The 23,511-nt window shown below is 40.8% G+C and overlaps 1 protein-coding gene across 4 annotated transcripts in view; it reads right to left on the bottom strand.

The window, feature by feature from the left end:
• Nkain2 (sodium/potassium transporting ATPase interacting 2) overlaps positions 1 to 23,511 on the bottom strand; it is a 927,662-nt gene that overhangs the window by 24,121 nt on the left and 880,030 nt on the right. For all 4 annotated transcript variants that reach the window (XR_205888.4, XR_015442646.1, XM_004860140.4 and 1 more), the window contains exon 5: positions 227 to 287. Coding sequence is in view for 2 of the 4 variants with exons in the window: in XM_004860140.4 (XP_004860197.1) it covers positions 227 to 287 (61 nt within the window). In the remaining 2 variants the exon portion in view is untranslated. The remainder of the gene's footprint in view (positions 1 to 226; positions 288 to 23,511) is intronic.

The raw sequence follows: 23,511 nt of genomic DNA on the forward strand, positions 1-23,511 counted from the left end.
CCCCTCTTTAATTGCTCCTAGAATTATTATAAGAATAGATTTTAAAATACCTTTACTGAAAAGAAAGAAGTACGTTTTTCAATATGCTGATCTTTTATGAAAAGCACCTCATGCTGATGGGCCCCTCTTGATCGAACGGTGCACTGAGGGGACAGGAAGGCTGGGCAGGAAGCAGTAAGGAAGAACCTTTGAACTTGAAAGAAACAGACATCGCTTTGATACTCACAGCTGTCTTCTTCTTCAGTTATACATTTCACAACATAGCAGGCGTAGACGAACCCTGCCAGCTGAAACAAAACAGAGGTGTTTTAGACATTAGGAACAGGCACTGCGGGGTGACATTCCCAAGACACGTGGTTTACAGCCAGATTCGGGGCTCCAAAGTGGCTCCTCGGAGTGGATCTGGACTGCAGCGTGGACTCTTGATTCCAGTGGCATTCATCTGCCTCATGAGTAAATTCATCACGCTCTTTTTCTCTCACAGTGCTAGCGTCTAAGATTTGTTAATTGCCAGATAATCTAATACAAATTATTTAGGTGAAAAAGAAAAAAATAAAAGAATCATGGCCATTTCTCAATGAAGTTAACATTAGCTTTTGTGCCAGTCAACTTCTACTTTACTTTTCCTTTGGTCGGGGCTTTGGATTCTAAAACGGACTTCCTCCTGACCATCAGAAAAGTGATTTAAGAGAAAAATATTAAGGAGGCTCTGCGGTGTGTTGCATAAACTCTGGAAGAAAGAGAAACTCGAATTTAGACCCGAAACAGCAACTAAAGCATGGATGACACGTCACTGAGAAGTAAGGAAGCCTGGGAGTCAGCAGGGACACCGTCCCCTACTGAGTTTGGGGTTATGCGGGGCCCATCGCCCAGTGTGAAACACACTACAAAGATGAGCCGGGGGTCGGGAAAGTCCTTGCTGACAGAAATCAGTGCTGCAAACAACCACAGCCAAGACACTGGCTCCATCCCCTGAAAGTCAGTGCTCTTCTGTTCCTTCATATCACCTGTAGAATACTCAAATTCTGAGCTCTGGTCGAAGGAAATAAATGAACATAATTTGTGGATAAGCCCAAGACTTTCTTTTTAAACAAAAGTACTCCAGTCTGAGTCAATTGTGAATGGTAGGTGTTCAGAACACAGGTGAAGATTATTCATGATGGCATTTCCAGTACGCCTTGATGTGGCTGCTACCAAGCCCACACAGTCATATTCAGTGTGCGGAGAGCGATATTTTGAAAGGGCGAAGCCCTTAGAGCGCTGAAGCTCAGGGTAGAAAGGAGCAGCATGAAAGACCAATGGAATTAGTCTCCATTAGCTGAGAGACAAAGATCCTGTTCAGGATCCTAGTGGAACACTTTGAAGTCAGAGAGTATTTCATGAGCTCAGAACTATTTGGAGACAGAAAGGGGTCCAGTTAAGAGGTATGTTAGAATATTTCTAATTTGACTTTGAAAGACAAAGAGTGTTCTAGAAGATTCAGGCTGTTTCTGGAGAGAAGTAGCGCGGAATAACAGATTGGTCACCCTGGGAGGAAACAGGAAGCCTCAGTGACCATTCCCAGGTCTTTCAGGGGCCCTTACAGTAGAGAGCCAAATGAGAATGCCACTGAGGGTATCTAAGCAGAATTAGTTTCTTTTATGGACATGGTTTCTGGAAAAGTCACAAAATCAACATGTTTCCCTTTGAATTATGTGTTGCTATTAGTAGTAAAATAGTGATAATAAGATTTGCTTCCTTAGTGTGAAATCATCAAGACCTTTGTTTTTAGAGACTTATTTTTAGAATACAAGGTACTAGTTAGAAATTAGTGTCTTTTTTTTGGTGTTAGCAAAGATGATAAAAATCTCGTAGTGATTTGAGCATTTTCATAGAGATGATACCAATACTTAATCTCTTATCCACCAGAAGCCATGGAAAAACGCAATCACTGAATAGATCAGTCCCATGGGTACTTTCTCACTGGGACTTGAGCCTGGCAGTGGCTAGGGGAGGAAGTGAAGGGTTTTATCAATAGTTTTATCTTCTCTTTTTAGTTCTCAGTACTTGTTTAGTTTTTTTTTTGGTGCCAGGGATTGAACTCAGGACCTTGCGCTTGCCAGGCAGGCACAGTGCCACTGAGCTAAATCCCCAGCTTGTTTAATTATTCATAAAGTAATTCTTCCCCCATGACAAACTTTTCAGTCCTCCTCCTTACTTCATTACTTGGAAATGAAAATCTAAGCAACAAGTATTGATAAATTTTGAGATTCAGGGCCAGTAAGTTAAATTCCTCATTAAAGTGCCACTAGATTCTAGATTATTAAGTGTACTCCTCCTAAAAGTAGCTAAGGAAGTGCATTCTACTTATCAATGATCTTTTAATTGTATTCAGCTGCATTCCTTAACTACCAGGGGAGCTCCTTTGATATAAAAGTAAATCCTACTGCATTTCATTACAAAAGCTTGCTGGTTAAGAGAACTTTAGCTTTTAAATTGGTCACCTCTAAATACAAATGGAAACTTGTTTTTCCCCAAACTAATCAAGGTTCATAAACTTCGCTATCATCCAATTTCCTCACACAATAAAAATTTCCAACTTGATTTTAAATTCTCAATAGCAATTTGTAAAATTTAAATGTAGATGAGAGGTTTCATGTCATTTCTAACAATTGTGAATTCTTCCTATCCCTTACAGCTCTGCTCATTGCCTAGACTACAAATGTCAACTCAACCAGGCCTTCTAAACTTTGGCACCATTGGCTGATTGGGTTGGATAGCTCTTTGTGGAGGCTGTTGGGGTTTTAGTATGACAACCAGTAGCATCCTACAATCAAGAGAGTCAACAGCTGATGCAATTTAGAATGTCTCTAGATATATGTTCTAAAAGGAGAAAATTGTCCCTGGTCAAAGCAACTGTTTTACATACAGTCCTGGTCTTGATCTGCCATGTTGTAGCAGCGATGCACATGCAATTGTAATGTAAAGATTTAGGTAAGTTGTCAGGAAGAAAATTGTATGTGCATTAAATGATAAACAGGAAACTGGGTGTTTTCATGTATCAGTACATTAATCCCCAAAACCCTCTCTGAGAGAAACTTATGTGTAGTTTGCGGATGAGAGGTAAACAGGCTTGCTTTCCCAGCGTGAGATCATCAGATGGGGAGGATCCACTAGTTGTGTCTGATTAAATTTTGGGGCCTTTATATGAGTACAATGGGAATCAAAACTATGAAGGCAGATTAGGGTCATCACCAGAGGGCTCTGGGTATGTACCAAGTTGTAAATCTAGGCCATTTTTCTGTACTATATGTTTAAAGAGTACTTCCTTCAAAAATGTACTATTTTTTTCATGGAGCACAAATCATTCTTGAAGTGATGTTCAGCTTTTTTGCTTGTGTCATTTACCACCATTTTTAGCCAGAGCTGATGGGCAGTTGTTAGTTGCTGGTACTTTCCTGGAAAGTATCTGGTGGTTTTCCTCCTCTCATTTGCTCTTTCTGCCAGAAAGGGATGCTAACCCCTACTTCCCCTCTTCCCTTTGCCCCACAGCCCTGCACCTATAGTAACCTCACTCATCCTTCAAGACCAAATCGAGCATCACTTTCCCCAAAGAGTGGCCATCCATTTCCAGCAGAAGGGTTAGGTTGGCACTTTTTTCTTTTTCTCTTTGTGGTACTAGGGATTGAACCCAGGATGCTTTTGGGATTGACTCCAAGAGACAGAAAGGCTTTAGGAGAGAGTAGAGAAGGCAAAGCAGGAATAGATAGGCCCTCTTCCAAACAGAGTTTAGAACAGGGCTGGAAGACATGGGTTCAATTCAGGCAGGAGAAAGTGCCCCATTCAGAGGAGTTCAGTCTACTTCAAGAGAAGTAATGGGCACAAAGCAGAGAATAAAGACTCACGCTGTTGTTTATGTCTGAGTTCCTGAAATTAAAATGAAATAACTTTCACTTCGTTCCTTCTTTAACAAGGCTAGAATAATAATGGAAGGTACATGTGGTATTCTATTAGGGGAGCACATAATTATCCACTTGTGAAAAAACAAATTATTCCAGTCATTTTAGTCCTTGGCATTCAAAGCAGAGTGAAGTCTAAATCTTTTTATTTTTATTCATCTTTTCACCCTCATACAGCTAATATGATTTGTTCACTACTAATTCACCTGGTAGGGAATTACATATCATCTTGATGTTATTACTGACCAAAAGTAAATGATATTTTTCTCTTCATAACTAAATCAGATTAAAAGTTTTTTATGTCCAAAAATCAAATTATAATTGTATACTTCAGAAATTCATTTAGAAGCTAGTAGATAAAAGGAAACTAAAGACTTTTGGTAAGTATTTAAAAAATCAATTGTAATAATCTGAAATGTCATAAGCTTAGTGTTTAAAACATTGCATTTTTGACTTTTTGCAAGAAGCTGGAATAGTGGGAAGGATAGTCTTTCCCTTCTACTAAGCACAACTCAAAACCCTGGAGATTATTCAGTAACAAATGTAGAAAGACTGACAGGTGGGGAGAAGGCAGCTCTGTCAGGGACTTTGGGGCTCACGGAAAGGTGGGGAAGTGAAGTCTCTGTATATATTTTACTTTACTATTATTATGTTTTTGTGGTCTCATGTATACTCAACTTGGTGCCGAGAAGCTGACAACTGGAAAGTTCCCTATTGCTAAAGAGGGGCTGCAGGCCAGTCTGATCTGGTCTAGAGGCCACACTGACACTCCAAGGGACCGGGAGTTCATGACAGTCTCATTATAGTGATAAAGAACACACCTACTAGAGCTAGGGCAGATCTGATCGTGCCCAAATTAGGACAGGAGAGAAGACAGGCCCTCTGACTCCTGGAATCTCATCTTCCCATGAAAAGGTCTGGTGAGAGCATGCACACCACACCACTCAGGGATAGTCCTAGCAAAACTCAGACCCCAGCCCCTTTCTGCCAGGTCGCTGTCTCCATTCATTGGCTATTCAGTAAAATTTTCTTGAAGTTCATGGAATAGTTTGGTTGTTTGAAAACAGTACTGAGTAGAAAATGAACTTGCAAATTCAGTCACACCCTCATCCCCCTGCCCCAGACCATTGAAAACTTGTGGGGAATCTAGACTTCTGGTTTTGCCCTGTGACAACCAAGCACCTTCTCCTCTCGACAAAGGCAGGAGTGTCGGAGGAGGCCCACTGGGCAGTCAGGACTTCATCACTGTTCTGCAGGATGGGAGGGAGTCCGCCTCTCTGTCCCTAAGACACCCAGGGCAAGCTGCCTGGCAGTGGTAACTAGCAAGGTACTTTACCCTTCCCAGCCACATGATGTCAGGTAAGCAGCGGGGAAGGAAGCCTCCCTGCCTCTCAGCCTCTGTGAAGAGACTTCTCTACCCAGTCGGAATCCAGACTGGGTGAGGAAGGAGCCTGACCTTCTCCCCTCACTGGGTGGAAAAGAGTCAGCATCTTGCCTTTGCCTGCCAGAGCGTCAGAGTAGTCATCTAAAGCAAAATCAGTATCTGGAGTCTCATAATATAATACCAAAAACGTCCATGTTTCCATTAAAAATTACTCATCGGTCCGGTCCCTGATTGTGATGCATCAGCTGAAGTAAGAACCCCCCCCAGCAGCCTGGGAAGCTCTGGGTGTGTCTGTGGATGACTGGCAGCGGGCCACAAACTGGAAGTGGGCCGCACCAACAATAAGATTGCAGAACAGACGGAATACCGCGGGAAAGAGAGAAGTCTCCCTTTTTTCTTCTTCAGAAGGGTTCTGTTTTTCACCATTGCCTTTCCGTTTTCGTCTCCATGTCTTTCAGGCTTCCAGATCAGACTTGCCAGCCTCTAACACAGACCCATGACTTTCCCACAAGGGTTCTTACTGAACTCCGGGGGAGCTCTGGGCCCTGGCTTTCACAGGCTCCTCTGGCTCTCTAGTGCACTGACAGCCATTTTGCATTGTTCTACCTGTGACCTGGCAGGGGCCACTGGGATGCTTTTGCTTCCCATTCTGTAAGACTACCCAGTAAATCCTTTGTGATCTATCATCTATCTATCTATCTATCTATCTATCTATCTATCAGTCATCTATTTATGCTTTTTATTTTAAATCTGTTCCTCCAGAATCCTAACTAATACATCACCAAACTAAGATTAAGAAGGATCTCAAACTGAATAAAAAGACAATCCATGGACTGTAGCATAGAAGTGATGGAGATATTAGAATTATCTAACAAGTATTTTAAATTAGCTATCATAAAATGCTTCAACAAGTAATCAGAAATACACAAGAAGTAAGTGAAAACAGTTTCTCAGCAAAGAAGTATGAGATATGAAGAAGAACTGAAGTGAAAATTTAGAACAGAGCAAAACAAAAAATAGATAATAGGAAGCAGGGAGATAGACCTTTCTCAGATAGGAAGGAGATCAAGAGATCGAGGGAGGGAGAGGGAAGGGATGGGTGACGTAAATTTACCAATCGCACACAAGGAATATAAACAGTAGGCACTGCAAACATGGACTAATACAAAGTTTTAAAAAGAACTGAAGAAATGCAATTCCAAAATAAGAAAGCTCGACTGCAGGATGAAGGAGACACAAGAAAAAATTGGTGAACTTGAAGATAGAATAGTAGAAATGACTCAATCCAAACTACCAACAGGGCCTCAGGGACTATGGGACAATAACAGATGATGTCACGTATGTGTCATGAATTCCAAAAGAAAAAGAGAAAGTAAACAGCACTGAAAAAGTGTTCGAAGAAATTATTGAAAATTTAAATTAGAATAAATTTCTAAAAGGGGCATAAATATAGAAAATCAAAAAACTGAGTGAGGCCTAAACAGGAAAATGCCAAGGAAACTTACACCAAGATACATTATAGTCGAGGTTTGGAAAACCAAAGATAAAAACCCTGAAAGTAGAAACAGAAGCGTTTATGTACAGCCACTCTGCAAAACAGGAGGTTTCTTAGAAAAAGTATACTTTCGGGCCGGGGATTTAGCTCAGTGGTTTTGCCGACTGCTGCACAAGCGCAAGGACCCGAGTTCGATCCCCGGTACCAAAAAAAAAAAGTATACTTGCAATATGACCTAGAATTGCTTTCTGGGCATGGGTTATCTCCCCAAAATGAGGACAGGCACACACAGAGCCCGTGCGCTAGTGTTACAGCAGCTCTGTTCAAAGTAGCCCCCATGTAGACACATGTAAATAATTAAACCACGGTGCATCTGCACCTGAACAACTTACCCATCACACGGAAGGGACTACTGATATACCAACAACTTGAATGAATTTCCAGAGAACTGCACTAATGGAAAAAAGCCAATCTCAAAATTTTATATATTGTTTAATTCCATGTGTATAATATTCCTGGCATGATAAAATTATGGAAAAGGGGAGCAAATTAGTGGTTGCCAGTGACCAAAAGGGAGGAAGGAAGCAAATGTGAGCATAAAAGCCACATGCAGGCTCCCAGCAAGACGGAGCTGGACCATGTCAGTGTCGGCATGGATAGCACAGGTGTGACAGTGTAGCATTTTTGTAGCATGCTACTACTTAGGGAAACTGGGTAAAGGGTACACAAGATTTCTCACATTATTTCATATAATTGCAAATGATCTATAACTATCTCACAATACAGTTTTAATAGAGAATATGATATTTGAGGATACTATTATTATTGTTAAAAGCTTTGAAATTATAATTTATAAATTATAAATATACTTCAACAAACCACATATTTACGCTTTCTTAAGTACAAGGGAATATTTCAAACCTGAGCCTCTATGCTAATATGGAAGTCCAGGGTCGTTTTTGATGTTGAAACAAGGAGGGATCATTGTTTAACTTTCTTTTTTGACAGGGGATGAAGATGGGGAGGAGGCAAACTCTGCTTTTTTATCTGCAATGATCACATATTCTGAATAGATTAGTTCTATATTTCATTTAAATTCAATAATCTCTTTTTGTTCTGAATTTATAATTCATCTCTTGAAGCTCGAGCTTTTTATAATATGAATTTAACAGAAGGATATTATGCACTCACAAAGTATACTTTTAAGTTGTAGATGGTTTTACTTCTTTTTTCATCTTATTCCATTTACATAATTTGAGATTGTTGCAGCAAAGAATTTTAACTATATCAGTGCTATTAATGAAGGTCTTTCATGAAATACTTTATTATGTGGGCTCTTGTTTTGTCTTGGTAGTCCACCAGAGATTCTTATCCTACAGTACTCCATTGGCAGGAATAGCATGGACCACGTTGTAAATTTTCTTTGCTAAAAATAATCCAAGTGCAGTTATCAACCTACAATAACTCATGGAAGATTGCCTCTAGGCTATTGTGAATGTTCACAGCCTACTGAGTCAGAAAAGCTTCTCAGAGGATCAGAAACATATCTCAACGTAGCCTTTAGGTATTGTGCTGCATCACCAAGCATGACCATATTAAACACTTTTTCAAAGATTGAAAAGTAGACATACCTGCAAACTTGTATTATCTACTAAAGTTGGGAAATGCATTGAACCAAAGGCTAACCGTGGCTCACCCAATCATTCCCACTATAATTTGATTTCTGGACACAGGTAGATTTCTTTAGTCTATGCTTACCATGAAGTTCCCTAATTTCAAATGAGACTGATCTTTCATAAAGTTGGGAAAGCAGAAGTTTTTCAGGCAGGGTGAATGATTGCTAGTAAAATTCAAATGTCACCATGTCTAATAGTTCTCTCAGAGCTCAAATTTCAGATAATTTAAGAAACTCTATAGGTAGCCAACCATTCTATGCATGGGGCACTTGGATGTCATCAAAGAGGTGGCTAATACAGTGTGGCAGGACTGCCACAAAATGCCTTCAGTTTGAGAGATGGGAAGACTTCAATCAAACTACTCATCAGCAATCATTGGGAAATATGAAAAGCAACCTCTCCCCAACACCACACCATTTTAATAGTAAGTTTACAGTTGTATACTTGTAAAGTACAATGGGGCCCTGATTCACTCATAATCATTTGGAATAGAAAACACAATTTTAAGAAATGTTCTGTAAAACGTAAGTAACCTATACAGTCCTGCAAAATTCTGTATGAAGTCAGTACATAATTTCTTTAGAAGCAAATGTTATAAGTAGTATATTTTTGCTCAGAGATAATAACTAAACTACAGCAGAATTAACTGAACAAAAAGTAAGGTATTTTCAAGAATAAATTAGCCCATGTAGGTATGCTGACAATACACAAGACTAAAAATTCAGATCCATGTATTTCTTGGATTGAGTGTGCTTTCCAGAGATGGAAGTGGGCTTCCAAAGCCTAATTTCTCTGAGAGACTAGGAGAGCAGATTACTTTGTAGTAGAATACTCATTGGAAAAAGAGCTGGAATTTCAGCATTTGCCTTTGGAAAAGAAGGTGTTAATGGTATATTAATATGTTATTTTCATTTTCAGAAGTACTATATTAGATGAAGAGAATGTAGAGCATGGAATGATAAAGTGCAATGCAGCTGGGAGTATTCCATCAGTGTACTTCAGGAGAGTGTCACGGAGATGACATCACGCATCCTGCTTTTGCACATGGGAAGGGAACCAAGAGAGGCAGGAATAGGGAAGGAAGAGAGGGGGAGGGGATCCAGAAAGAGTTAAGGTGTACTATGAATGGGTACCAGCTCACCAAAGAAGAATGTAGTCATTATGTGCTACAAACATATTTCAATAAAAATAAAAATTCAAAAACAAACCTACACTCAGAATAAAGCAGGAGTTCTGAGATCCATTTTTAACTGGAAGGCAATGTCAACAGGGATGCTTTAGGTGTTTATCCTAAGTCTCATTCTTTATGACTTATAAATGCTCGAGGAAGTCTAACAGTGATCTCATGATCAGATCAGGTAAGCACAGGGAAGCTGCTAAGCAAGCAGGGTGGTTCTGTGTGAGTCCAACAGAACGGCAGGGTCTGGAACAAGGGAAGGCACTAGCCACACTGCACTCTGCACTCTCCAGGTGAAAGCTGCAGACCTGTCCAGTGTTGGTGCCAGATTTGAAGAGAGACATTGGCAGAATTGCGGCCAGGTGGGACATTCTCAACAAATACTGGCTGACCACAGTGACGCTGACAGCAGGGTGACCCCCCTACAAACGGATGGCTGACTGCCTCGTGCGAATAGGGTTAAAAACCCATGGCCTCTGGGATTACCTCGCCTCAGAGATTTTGGTGGTAATGAAGGAGATAACTATGACTGTTCAGTAATACATAATTTGGAAATCACAAGTGCATTCAGATGTTTTCTGTGAAATAAAATGTTTTCCTAGCATCTGGTGGAGGACAAAGCAACCACCTCCCTCCACGATGGATTAGGAAGTATCCTGGTATTCGTCCATGGGAAATACAGAAGACCATTTTGTATTTTGGGGATAGTGAATGAGCCTTTGTCTTGGTTTCTAAGGGCCTATCTCGTCTATTCCACATCTTTGGGGAAATTTGGAGATGTCTCATATTCCTGGACTATACGCTGATTTGTTACAAAGTAGATGAAGAAACCGTCTGTGTTATGCAACCGTGTTGAATCTTCTTAAGACATTTGCTTGGCAAGATAATAATGTCAGAAGAGAGGTTAAATGACAAAGTGATAATTATAAATATAATTCACTAATTAAATAAAGTGTGTGCAATTTATTAATTATATGAAGGAATGGCAACAAGAATGGTGCTCTCACTGCATTAAAGAACCCATCAAATAAGAGATGTATCAGATATACTAGCTAGAGAGAAACAGTGATTTGAAATGGTGCAGTAAATGCAGATGCATCATTAGTATTTGGAAATGTATTTAACTGTAGTTAAGCAGTGGCCATAGAGCAGGTGGGGTGGCCCCTTCTCAGTGACATCTGTGGAATGAGCGCCATGCTTAGGGAAAGGCATTTCACGCGTCATTCCAGGAAGCTCGCTCTGAAGGAGCTATTCGCGGCAGCATGCGGCAAGGGAGGGGAACGAGAGTGAGGGTGGTGACGGGAAGTGAGGGGCGGGGGAATGAGAAGCGGATTGAATCTGAAGACTAGTCTTTTCCCAACACTTTTACACAGTACAAAACTGAAACCCAGTGTCGCTTCAAAAGCTGCCAACTACCCGTGTGTGCCAGGGTTGCCCAGCGGGACCGAGGGGCTCTGGAGTCGGGAGTGGGTATGGGCGGCATGCTCTACCGCACCTGCTGTCCTTTCCCTCTGAATTTCCATCTTCCTGACATAGATTTTCAGTGACCTGATTTTTATGTCACTTATAGCCAACATGAGAGTGAAAGACACTGTGTGGCCTATCTCAGAATGAAGGCAGTTACTCAATACTGGTAACATAATTAGTACCCATTTGAGATTATAAAAGCCAGGAAAATTGCAACTGTATTTGCATGTTTTACTTATAATTTTATAATGCTCAAACTTCAAAACCAATCAACTGATTTTTATATTTTTTCCTGGTACTAGAGATTGAACCAAGGGCCTTCTCTACTTAGCCACATCCTCAACCTTTGTTCTAGTTTTTTTTTTTTTTAATTTTGAAACTGGGTCTCATTAAGACATCTCAATGGAAACCAAATTTACAGTCCTTCTTCCTCAGCACCGAGAGCACTGGGTTACAGGCATGCTCCACCATGCCCAGCTAAAGCCAACCAATTGTGTAATCAAGGCTTTGCGTCTTGGCTGTAACAGGGAGGTAGGAAAGGCAGGCAAGTGACTCATGTTCAAAGCGACGGGCATCGTTGTTGAAGTGCCCACCATATCCTGGGTGTGTGAGAATGTCTTTATAATTATTGCCATGTTTATTATTTCCCAAACTAAAAACAGAGTTTCTATCATTGTTCATAATTTATAAAAAACTGAGGCTTAGAGAAATTAAGTGATGTCCCAAAATTAAAAGATAATAAGGACCAGGCTCCAACTCACATCTACAGACATGAAGTCCTATGTTTTCCACTCTTACACAGTGCTGTTAACGTATCCAACACAAAAACTGCAGTACTCTCATGAGAAAGGTACCAATATCAAAGCTAATTCACATTTGATTTTAAGTAAAAGCTAAAATTAAGCACACCTAGTTTTTCAGTTTGGCAGTGTGAATACAGAGGATAATATTGCCCAGTGGATTTAGCTGAGTCTAGAGACCAGCAAGAAACAGCTGGCTCTACTGCCAGACAAACCACCTCGGAGGTTCCTGCCACTCAAGGGGAACCTGGGGGCACACAGGAGAGCTGGGGTGCTCCTCCCACTCACTTAATTGCCACTGTGGATCCTTCATGGGTCCAACTCATCATGGTTTTATGGTCCTCCTCTGAGTTTTTTGTGTGTTTCTGCACAGCAGAGTGGGCTTGTTCTATTGGGAACGTGTGGGTGAGCCACTAAATACCCATTGATTAGCAGCTACTGCTTGTGAGCAGGGCCAGACTCACACAAGTGGACAGTCATAAAGGTGAGATGGCTCAGAGTGCTGGAAAATCTTAGCAATTGTCTTCTTTGCTCCTAAGAGAAATAACTGATAGCAAAGAGCTCAAGGATACTCACGACTGGGCTCCCAAGCCGCCCTTCCAAGCCTCCTGTTTATTACTCTGCATTAAATTGCTGTCAATTCCTCCAATATGCAGGCCGTACTGCCTGATGCTTTCACGGTTCTGAATATGGCGTTTCTCTGTCCAGTAACCAAAATGTGACACTCTGAAGTGAGTGTCTAATGAAGCATGGACACTTCAAAGTACTTCTCGGAAGGTTTTCCTACATAGCAAAAGGCATAGATAGGTCTTTTGCCTCTGTGTTCATGTAGCACTCTGTTCTTACACAACTCAGCGCATTTTATTATAATTCATTTTTTCTTTTTCTAATTTTTATTTTTATCAGTACATGTTTGTAGTATGTAGGGATTATATTCACTGTGGGGAGTAGGTATACATACACAACACATTTTAATTCTTTTTACTTGCCTCCCCTCTTCTTCTTCTTCTCCCTTCCTCCATCTCTTGGTTCTCTTCCCCCTTGCAGAAAATCTACCTTCTTGTTTCTGACTGTCAAGGTTTGTGTCTAGCGGTCCCTCCAAAGCCTCATGCAGTCACAGGTGGGGCTTTCTCAGAGGTGGGTGGATCTACAGTGTGTGACCCTGGGATTAATTTATGGTGTAATGCTAGTTTCAAGGGGACTAGGATTAAGGGTGTGAGTGCTACCACCCTAAATAGCCTGGATAAGATATAAGGGATAGAAAGATCCATGGTCATCCCTTGTTGCTTTGCTACCTTCTGCCTACCATGAACTATTTCTCCTCTGTGATGCCTGTGTGCCACGCCATTCTGCCTTGAAACCAGCAGATTATGGACTGAAACCCCTACAGACTGTGAGCTAAATAAACATTTCCTCCTTTAACTTGTGGATGTTGGACATTTCCTCTCAGCAATAAGAAAAGTAATTTAGATAGAATTTGGTACCAGAAGTGGGGTCATTGTTGTGACTGTTCCTGACCATGTGGTTCAGGAGCCTTTGGGACTGACTCATGGGAAGAGTTAGGAAAGGTTTGGAGATGGCAGCTGAAAAAGTAGAGCTGGAATGCCTTAGGTTGTACTTGATGAGAGATTCTGGTCAGAGCTCAGAAGACCAGAAGGCTAACAGAAATCCTTCCAGTTAACACCAGGCTAGGGAGATTTCTGCTGGGAAGAGGGACTGCATTGGCTGTTTGACTCCAGACAGTGTGAGTTATACATTGGCAGACAGTTTGTCTGTATTTTCCTGGTGTCCACAGACTGCCTGAGACTAAAATTAAGGGTGGTGAGCTAATTAATCTTGCAGAAGAAATTTCAAGGCAGTTTAATGTTGAGGTTATGGTATTGCTACTATTGGGGGCTTTTAGCCAGATTTATGTTGAGAAGCAAGAGCAAAGAGGCCAGAATAATGATTCAAAGCATTGTGAGTTTGCCCAAAAAGGAAGTTCTACTAAAGTTGGGGCCTGCAAAGATGGAGCAGAGGAGAAATTGGTGGCTGAAAAAAACTAACAAAAAAAAGCCAGAAGATGACAACAGAAAGTATGGCCTGAGGACATTGCAAGAACCAGAAGGACTCCAGGCTTTGTGCCCCAGAGTTGCAAAGGTGAAAGACTTTGCTTTAAGAAGAAAGCCCCAGAGCACCATGTTCCAGAATGGTGGCAGTTTAGGGAAGTTATTCTTTTGGATTTAGTTCATAGACACTTAACCCATACAACCAAGAGAGAAGGAAGCCTGGCTACTGCTCCAGACCTTGGAGATGGATTAAATGGCTTTTACATAGAGGGGTGTGCATGAGTCTTTGGGGAGCCAGTGGCAGAATGTATGGCTTGGGTCTAGATGTCCTCTCAAAGCCCCATGTGATCATAGGTGAGGTATTTTCAGAGGGGGCTGGACCTAGAGTGTGTGATGCTGGACTTGATTCATGGTGCAATGCTAGACTCAAGGGCACCAGGATTATGGGTGTGAGTGCTCCCCACCCTAAGTAGCCTCGATAAGAATAAGGGACAGAAAGAGCTGTGATTGGCCCTTGTTGCTTTGCTGCCTTCTGCCCACCATGAACTGTTTCTCCTTTGCAATGCCATCCTGCCTTGAAGCTGGATGATTATGGACTGAAACCCGTACAAACTGAGATAAATAAACCTTTCTTCCTTTAACTTTGGGTATTGGGTATTTTATCTCAACAATGAGAAAAGTAACTAAGACACCTATTATCTGTCTTTTATTTTGCTCTTCAATTACTTATATTTTTGTCTTTCTCACATCAAAATCCATATGATTTTACTATAATTCATTTTTGCCTATTAATACTTAAATTAGACTGTGAGTATTGTCCAGCCACTGAGAATATGTCCTTCATCACAGAAAGTTTTCTCTTGACCCATTCTTGTTGCCATACCCCCAATAGCCACACTGCAAACCAGAAGACCACTGTTCTGATTTTGATAGCCATAGAATAATTTTACTGGCTCTTAAACTTTAATTAGATAAATCTTACTGCTTTGTGTCTGGCATCTTTCACTGAGCATGTATTTTTGAGATGAACCCAAGATATCACATGTATCCATGACTCCCTGTGCCTTATTTCAACTGACATTCCCTAATGTTAATATACATGCATCAGTTAACAAACCACAGCAAAGTTTGGTGACTTGAGAAAACAGCCATTCTTCTGCAGGTAGGGAAGCAATTTGGGCTGAGTTCTTTTGGCAGATGTGGTTAGGTCCACACATGCATGTGTAGTTGGCTATGAACAATCTAGGCAGGGGTCTGTGTGGGTTGGTGACTGTCAGGAGAGGTGATTAGGCCAAGTGGACCACCTCATCACCATCCCCAAAGCTCAGCATCCTCTGGACCACCTGAGCTTGTTCACTTGTTTACCTTGAGGCCGCAGGTTGACAAGGCAGTAACAGGGGGCTGCACCCTTCAAGTCGCTGTTTGCATTACATTTGCCACCATCTTAATGTCAAAATTGACTGGGGCCATTCAGCAAAAACCTCTCATGTTGCTACAGGTTATTCATTTACCCATGTGTTGAGAGACAGTAGGCTCACCTGTACACTTGAACTACTATGAATAAAGCTGTGCTAAACACTTTGAAAGGTCTTTTTTTGGATCATATATTATGATTCTCCCAAAGCAATCCTATGAATGGAATTTCTGGGTCACCCGGGCCTGTCAGGTTGGAAGTGAAGTAATTAGCAGAGACTATAAATAGTGGTTTCCTCAAGAATATTGTTTGCCATTTCCAAGTTCAGGTTTATGTTAAACTTTTGGTTTGTTCACATGTCATTCCTTTCCCAGCACCTCATACACCCTAAGCTTTAGTAGAGATTTGTGGTACATATTGTCTTATCTGAGCAGGATCTCAGGGAACTGTGGGAAGCAAGGTAACAGTGTGAAGATGTGGAGAGGACAACTGAGAACTTACCGGGTGGGAAGAGAAGCCCAAGCATCCTCAGTGGCTGCACAGTGTGGAATGTATGGGAGGTGAGTGCAGGCTCTCTTTGAATCTCACAAAAGTAGATCATGGTGGATTGGAAACTTTTGCTGGCGAATGAGTAAGCACAGTGCCTGAGAGTAGGCCATCAAGGATTGGCTGGTCTCTATTTCTACTTCACCCCAGTCTTGCATCTTGGACTCACTCATCATTAGAGTTTCATGATTCAACAGTGACAGGAGGATAGGTGTCATCCACCCTGTAGACTCAAGTGTGAAGGTGCAAGAAATAATAACTGTAAGTGTGCTTCGAGCTCCTAGCAGAAACAACTGATGAGCTCATCCGTCTCACTCCACACAGCTCACCAGACTTTGATTCTATTCAGGCATCTCCACAAGGAGGAAGGCAGCTTTCATTGCTTTTTGTCCTCAGTGTGTATTGATTGCCTTCAAAAGTTTCTGTTGTTTTCATTTTTCCTTCCCATTAAGTGTTCCAAGGTTGAGAATTATTAGCTAACTGAGAGATTTTTGTGAAAAAATTTTCTAAAATAGAAGTTTTAAACATGGGCATAGGAATTATTTCTCCTATCTCCTCCTGCAAATTTTAAAGTCCTTTAAAATATTTACATATTCTTTTATTAGTAAATATTGTTCATTTTTATGAGCTCCAATTTTTCCTATATTGAGTGAAACTAATTATGTTCTGATTATCAGTTCTTATTTTCTTCCTCTAAATATTATATCACTAAAGTTGCCTCATTATACACTTGTCAAAATATCACAGAAAGTACAATATCGATTAATTCTATTAAAGAAACAGAGGAAGAAGAGAAAACTAAAAGGACTTGGTAAATTTCTGAGAGATATACAAAAGACAGAGAGGGCAGGAAGGGAGCTGAGAATGACTGCCTTTGGAGGGATTTTTTTTTTTTTTTTTGGTACCAGGGATTGAACTCACCTCCTTGCTCCTGCAGGGCAGGTGGTGTAACCACTGAGCTAAATCCCTGGCCCAGGGATTTTTTTAAACAAAAACATAAATTAAAGATTGTAATTACAATGCTATAAGACCACGTTTTCATTCTTTTAACTAAACATACTGGTGTTGTCACAGATTGTCACTTCCTCCCTAATTCCACGAAAGTATGTTTTAAATTCGATTCTATTTCTTATAAAATTTGAAAAGATACAAAAAACCAAGCTCTCTAGAACTACCGCTTACAAACCCTGGGGACAGAAAGCTGTGTGCTTATTTTTCTTCCTTCTAAAGATGCTACCATTATTAGTCATTCTCCCCCAAAAGTCAGGCTACATGACAATCTGTCTCCTCTCTTTACCTTACTTCAAAAGCGCTAAAGCCTCGGTACTGAATGCCATCGCTGTATGTGTTTTAACCAAGAAAAAAGACTAGGTAAGCCATGCTGATTTTTCATGATTTTTAATGGATGGCTGGTTTCTTCTAAAATTAGCCTCTGTTTGCTTTTGTAGATCATTTTTCTAAAATTAGATAATTCAAGAGACATTTTTGATGTCTTGCTTCTCTCCACTCCAAAATTCCCCATTTAGGATTTGTGACCAGGTATGATTCCTTCTAACCCCCTTTATTCAGATAACTATGATTCCCACTACCTATAATCTCACCATCTCTGGCATATAACAGAATCAACCTTTACAGCTTCCCTAAAAGCAGGTAGGCTTTGCTTCTCTTCATCTCTGGTGAATATGTTAAACCTCAAAGTGTTACTGAGTGATGATGATGATGATGATGATGATGATGATGATGATGACAATGATGACAACCATTCATTTAGTTCTCAACTCATTCAGTGCCAGGCACTGTTCATTCATAAACTCTTTTACTCCCCACAGTCACTTATGGGACAGGTATAATTACTATATCCTCTTTATAAATGAGGAATTTGGTAAGTTAAAAGACGTCATCATCTCACCTGCTCCCAGGTGGTGGAGCTGGGAGCTAAGCCCCAGTGGCTGCAGAGCCCACGCTCTGGACCACTTCATCCTGCAGCCAGTTCAGCTGAGGATGCGAAAGTCTGGGTTCTCCCTGGAGCAGGGAAGACTTTAGAAAATTCACATCATCTACAAGATTTCATCCTTGAAATGTAGCTGATTAGGAAAGTAAAGGTAAATAAATACACAAAAGCATAACAGCGTTCTGAGCATTAGTATTATTTATTAAAAACTTTAATTATAAATAATATATTCTCTTAATATTTAAATCTTTAGAAAAACTAGAGAAAAAAAACTGACCACATGACAACACATGCTTTTTTCTTGGTTCCGGGGATCAAACTCAGGACCTTGTGCTTGCAAGGCAGGCGCGGTGCCACTGAGCTAAATCTCTGGCCCCCAACATATGCTTTTCAATTATATTTTATTTTGCAGATGGAAAAAATTTAGGCTTGCATCACTTATTTCTATTTATTATTGAGGAAGAATGGAACACTTATACCTTTGACCTAAATTGTATATCTACAATTAAGGTGAAATGAACTATGACCAGGATGAAGTATGGACATATGGCAGGAAAAAGCTTTTACCAAAGGTAAAGTAGTTTTGAAAAGACTGAGTGGTGCAGGAATACACGGACAAGAGTCAATGTGGAGCCCCCATCACTTGAAACTTAGCCCTCCAGGTATTATGAGAGATGATAAAGCATAGGAGCTACAGTTCCATGTCACAGAAAATAAGATATAAAAGAAATACATGATGAAATTGAAATGTGAAGTGACACAGTAGAGGTTCTACTAAAGTGGAAGTACAGCCATGCTCTCTGAAGAGCTATTTCTACCTGCTCCCCTGTGCCTTTATTCCACAGTGCAGAGCTCCAGGACACTAAGACTGTCCCCACTAGAGCGACGCCAAGTGACTTTCAATTCACCCAGTCCACAGACAGTGTCCAGACTTTCTTTTCCTTGGCTTGGCTTCAGTCCCAGTACTATGGAAGCCCCCAGAGCCTGGCGTTTTCCCCATCGCTTGGCCTTAGGGACAGTAGCCTCTTCTGGTTTTCCTATTTCCGTGCCAATTTCTGTCTCCTTTTGGGCCCTTCTTGTTTTAACAGAGCGTTGATTGCTTGCCATCTCCTTTCCCACAGACGTATCTCACATGCATGGCCCTGCTTGCACTGTGTGCAGACTTACCGTCTTGGAGAGCATTAGAAAGCATTTTCAGGGTCAAAGTTTTCACACCGAGAAGGTGGAAGCCGGAGAGGTCCTGGTTGTAGAATGAAAGGCACATGCAGAATAGTTGTTCAAAAACCTCACTGTGAACGGAAGCAGATTCCTGAGTTCCCTCTGCAGCTGGGATCTCCTCCAGGGCTCTGGACTCTCAGGGCCAGCTGCTCTGTGGGGAGCAGGGGCACCTCGAGTTCACCTAGCTGAGCCAGAGTCCTTCCTGCCCTCAGCCTGACCTTTCCCTCTAGCTCCCTGTACCCAGAAAAGACCCATCTCCCCTTCTGCTGCAGTAATTGGACCCCAGTCCCTGAGAATGTCTGCTCTTGTACCTTTACCCTCCTAACCCAAGCGTCTACACAGCAGGACCCAGGAACTCAGCCTTCTCTCTTTGCAACCACCGCCACTGTATCAGGGACCTCACCATGTCCCGCAGAGTGCACTGCAAGAGGCGCCAGCTCCTTCTCCACCGTGCTGCCAGCTGGGTCTTTCTCAAACGCAGCCCGACTGCCAGTCCGTCGTCCTTCAGACCAAAGGGGCATGTCAGCTTTAGTCCCACTGCACTGTCTTTCTAGGTGTGGCTTCTGGGAGCTGCTCACCCAACAACTCCTGTGCTGTCAGCAGCAGCTCTTGCTGAGCATCTCCCGAAAGGAGCCATCACCTTTGCCTGGAGAACCCATTTTGCTTTCTAGGAGACTCGGCTCGTCTTCCAGGGCACCCTTACTCTGACAGGAGCCTTTCTTTTTAGAATTTGTATTTAAGGTTCAGTAACTTCAAAATTCACCCATGTTCACAGTAGGAAAAATGGAAAGAGGAAAATAGAAATCACCTAAATGTTGTCATTTCCTTAACACCTATTAATAAATGCTTGTACTATCTAAATATCTGTGTATCTGTGTATGTATGTATGTATGTATGTACCTATCTATGTAAATGTGCCCATAATCTACATATAAAGACACATTTTTGCAAAAATTCCAAATCTCATCTCATTATATATGGTATTTAATCCACTCTTTTTTCTCAGCAAAATATAATAAAAGTCTTTCAATGACAATATACAGAACTCTAAATCATTTTTGGAAATGGGTACGTACCTCTAAGCAGTTATAGAGATGCAGCATAATTTAGTCAATGTTCTCTTATTTTCAGGTAGATTCCACTTTTTCTACTAAAGATATAGCCTCTTAAAATATACAGTTTTCAAAAATTTTGTTTAGAATGTGTTACTCGGAATGGGATTGCTGGATCATGGAGATACCTTAATAAACACGTTGATGTTAGTTCTTACAGAACGGTGGTGGCAAGCCATGGCATGCGTGTTGTTTTTTTAAACGAAAGGTGTTAGTATATGAGTTGTTTTTTCTAAACTAAATCCCCAGGATTCAGGTTTAATTGTAGTGTTGGCTCTTGGTGATAAATAAGTGGGTTTTGCGTAGTAGTTTGAGCCCTTGTCTCTGTAAGATTCACCATCACTGCTTAACAGAAGTGAAAAGCAAGTTCTTTTGGACCTGCCAAGATGCTCATGCAAGGAGCATTTTCAGGGGGTCCAGAGAAGTTATAAATGGAAACTGGGGTGCATTGCCAGGTTTGCTAACAAATGGTGAGGACAGCTCTTCCCACATTTCCCTTTTGGGTTTTCTCCACAACGTTTTGTTGTGGTTGTTGTTTGGGATTATTGTAGCCAAAGAGATGACACATTGTATGCTTGCAAAGAAATCCGTAATGAGGACGGCAAACAAAGCCCGGGCTACTGGAAAGAGCCAGTCAGTCCTCTGCAGGCTTAGCAGTCTTTTAGGTAGTGGCTAATGGACTTGAAAGAGTCAGATTGTGGAGGTGAAATAATGAATCAGAGAATGGATAAAAGAAAGCAGATTTTGGGCAGTGAAAAGAAAAGGAGGAAAATAATAATAAGAAGGAGTGGAAATTAAAATGTGTAAATTATACAACAAAATCTTGAATTAAGTGGCATGCAAAGACTGATAAAAATTATTGTCTTTTTGAAAAAAGGAATTTAAGGCCCTTGATATTTCTCTCCAGGAGGTCAAATTCTGTGGGAAGCTGGGACTGAGATTTAAAGGTGCTTATCGTACACTGTTCATAGACACTCAGCAAGCATTTTGCTAAGAGATTAGTGAAGTGTTAACATCTCCTTTCACAGAAAGACTAAAATGCGCTTGAGGCTGTGAATGGAGAGCAAAGACAAGAAACAGAACTCTCCCCAAGGAAAGGCTGCCTGGCACCTCGGGAACTAAGGCCAGCCCAAGTGTGGGACATGTACTGCCCACAGGTGAGTCAATGCCCACCACAAGATTTAGCTACTTTTAAATACAACACCCGATGCTTTCATATTTTCCAAAGAACATATTTAGTTTATGTTTCCCTCTTCACCCATTAAAGTAAATGTGTACGCTATTCCCCAGAACTCCTTGTTGAGCCTGACCGCTCTCATTTGAGCCCACCTTCAACCAAGTGGAAGTTAATAATGGAAAAGGAGTTAACGGGTGACTTCCCAGAAGGTGAGGCAGGAGTCATACACACCATTCCTCCCTTCTCCTCATCCTTTTAGCTAAGACAAGAATGTCACCGTGAGGTATTCTACGGGAAACTATGGAAGGGCTTCCCCAGTCACAGCTCCTCATGTTAGGGTTTGGAGTAAGAGTTTGATTTTGAAAAGCAAATAATTCTTGAAGTGGCCAGGTAAATCTATCAATAATTTGTAATTAACCCAGCAAACTCAAAGGCTCTGCATGCATTTCAATCTCCTTAGTGTTTTTGATATACCTCAATAAGAAGGGTCAATAAAATTAGTGTATATTTTAGGTGGATTGCTTCAGACGAGGAAGGAACGTTCCTCATGGGAAGACACAGGACATTCTGAGCCCTTTCATAATCTGTAAGGGTTGACCTAGTGGACAGTTCCACACACATATGAAGAAAAGAATCACAGAAAACAGATATAGCATAAATGATCATTCTTTCCTCTCTAAACTCTTATTGCTAGGAGGTACTGCAGAGGTAGAGAGGGGTTTGGAAGGACCAAATACACAGAAAATGTATGAGCTCTATTCTGGAGGGCAGTATTGGTGTTTTGGGTGTTTTTTTTTCCTAAGCATTCAAAATATTTTTTTCCTGCTTTGTCTTTGGGGAATGCTACAGAATGGTTTAATCACCTGCTTTGGTATCTGACTGCCTCTGGCAGCTATAGCTTTTCTTGTCATTATGACTCACCGTGTGTCACTTTTTCAAGACAACTATAGGATTTGGATTTAAAAAATTGTTTCTTTATGTTGTAGATCTAACAAAACCACAGTCTGCTTGCAGCCCACCAAATGAATGCCTACCATTTAAAATCGACCTGAATTAAATGAAGCAATTGACTATAAATGCTAGACTCTCAATTGAGAACTGTAACTTGAAGAAAGAAACTATACACGAGTATGGATGGTGCATTTTGCATGAGAGGAAAATCGTGATGCTGTGACCGGACTGAAATATTTGCTGAGGATGAGTAAATTCCACCGATTGTAGTGATCCAAAGCAGCTTCATAAATGTGACACCATGAAATGGGTTTTTAAATGCCATTTGGATCAATATTTCTGTCCCTGGAAGAAATACAACCTAGCAGTAGATGAAATAGAAATTTTTATTTGATCTACCATGCCCATAATAATGTCCATTATTAAGTACTTCATGTAAGTGGAGAATACCAAAGAGAGTATTTTTTTTTCTAGGTAGAAAAATGTGGGAGCAGGCATCATTAAACAATTGCTACATCTTGGAGTACATCTGTTTATAACTACATCAAAAGGGTCCTATATGAAGGTTATAATATTACTTTTTAAGCTTAAGGATTAGGGTGCTGTAATTGGTTATTTTGCTGATAATGAGAGTTGGGAGCCTGGGCTCTCACGCAGCAGAAAGATGTTTCACGGAACGGGCAGTGAGTGAGGCTAAGACGACAAATTAGATTGATGTCTTGCTGTAGAGGAAAGAACTGAGCTGCGATGGCTGTTTGGGTCTCCCAGAGGAAACATTCATTACATCTCCAACAGACAGAAATGTGGGGCTCAGACACACTTTCCTCTGCAGCAAGGTTGAATCGTGAACTTAGTAAAGAATTAATTATTCCATCCTGCTTTGTTTTCCTTAATACTTTCACACATTACAATAATAGACCATCTTAAAAGAATACAAATCTCCATACTTAGTTTTTAAGAAATTCCCTTGAATCTAAACGCTGAGCGTTTTTTATTTCATGTTTTGCACTTTATTCTGTCTGCAGAATGGGAGCACACACATTCTGTTTATTTTATTTTTATTGATTCTGCACAGATTGAGATGATTATAATTTTAATGAAAATAAAGCCATCATCACATGGTGGAATATAAAATATTAGTAGACATTTCTCTGTCG

This window comes from Heterocephalus glaber, unplaced genomic scaffold, assembly GCF_053883595.1.
Source record: "Heterocephalus glaber isolate CG9 unplaced genomic scaffold, H.glaber_assembly_v1.0 deba00001550, whole genome shotgun sequence".
NCBI lineage: Eukaryota > Metazoa > Chordata > Mammalia > Rodentia > Bathyergidae > Heterocephalus > Heterocephalus glaber.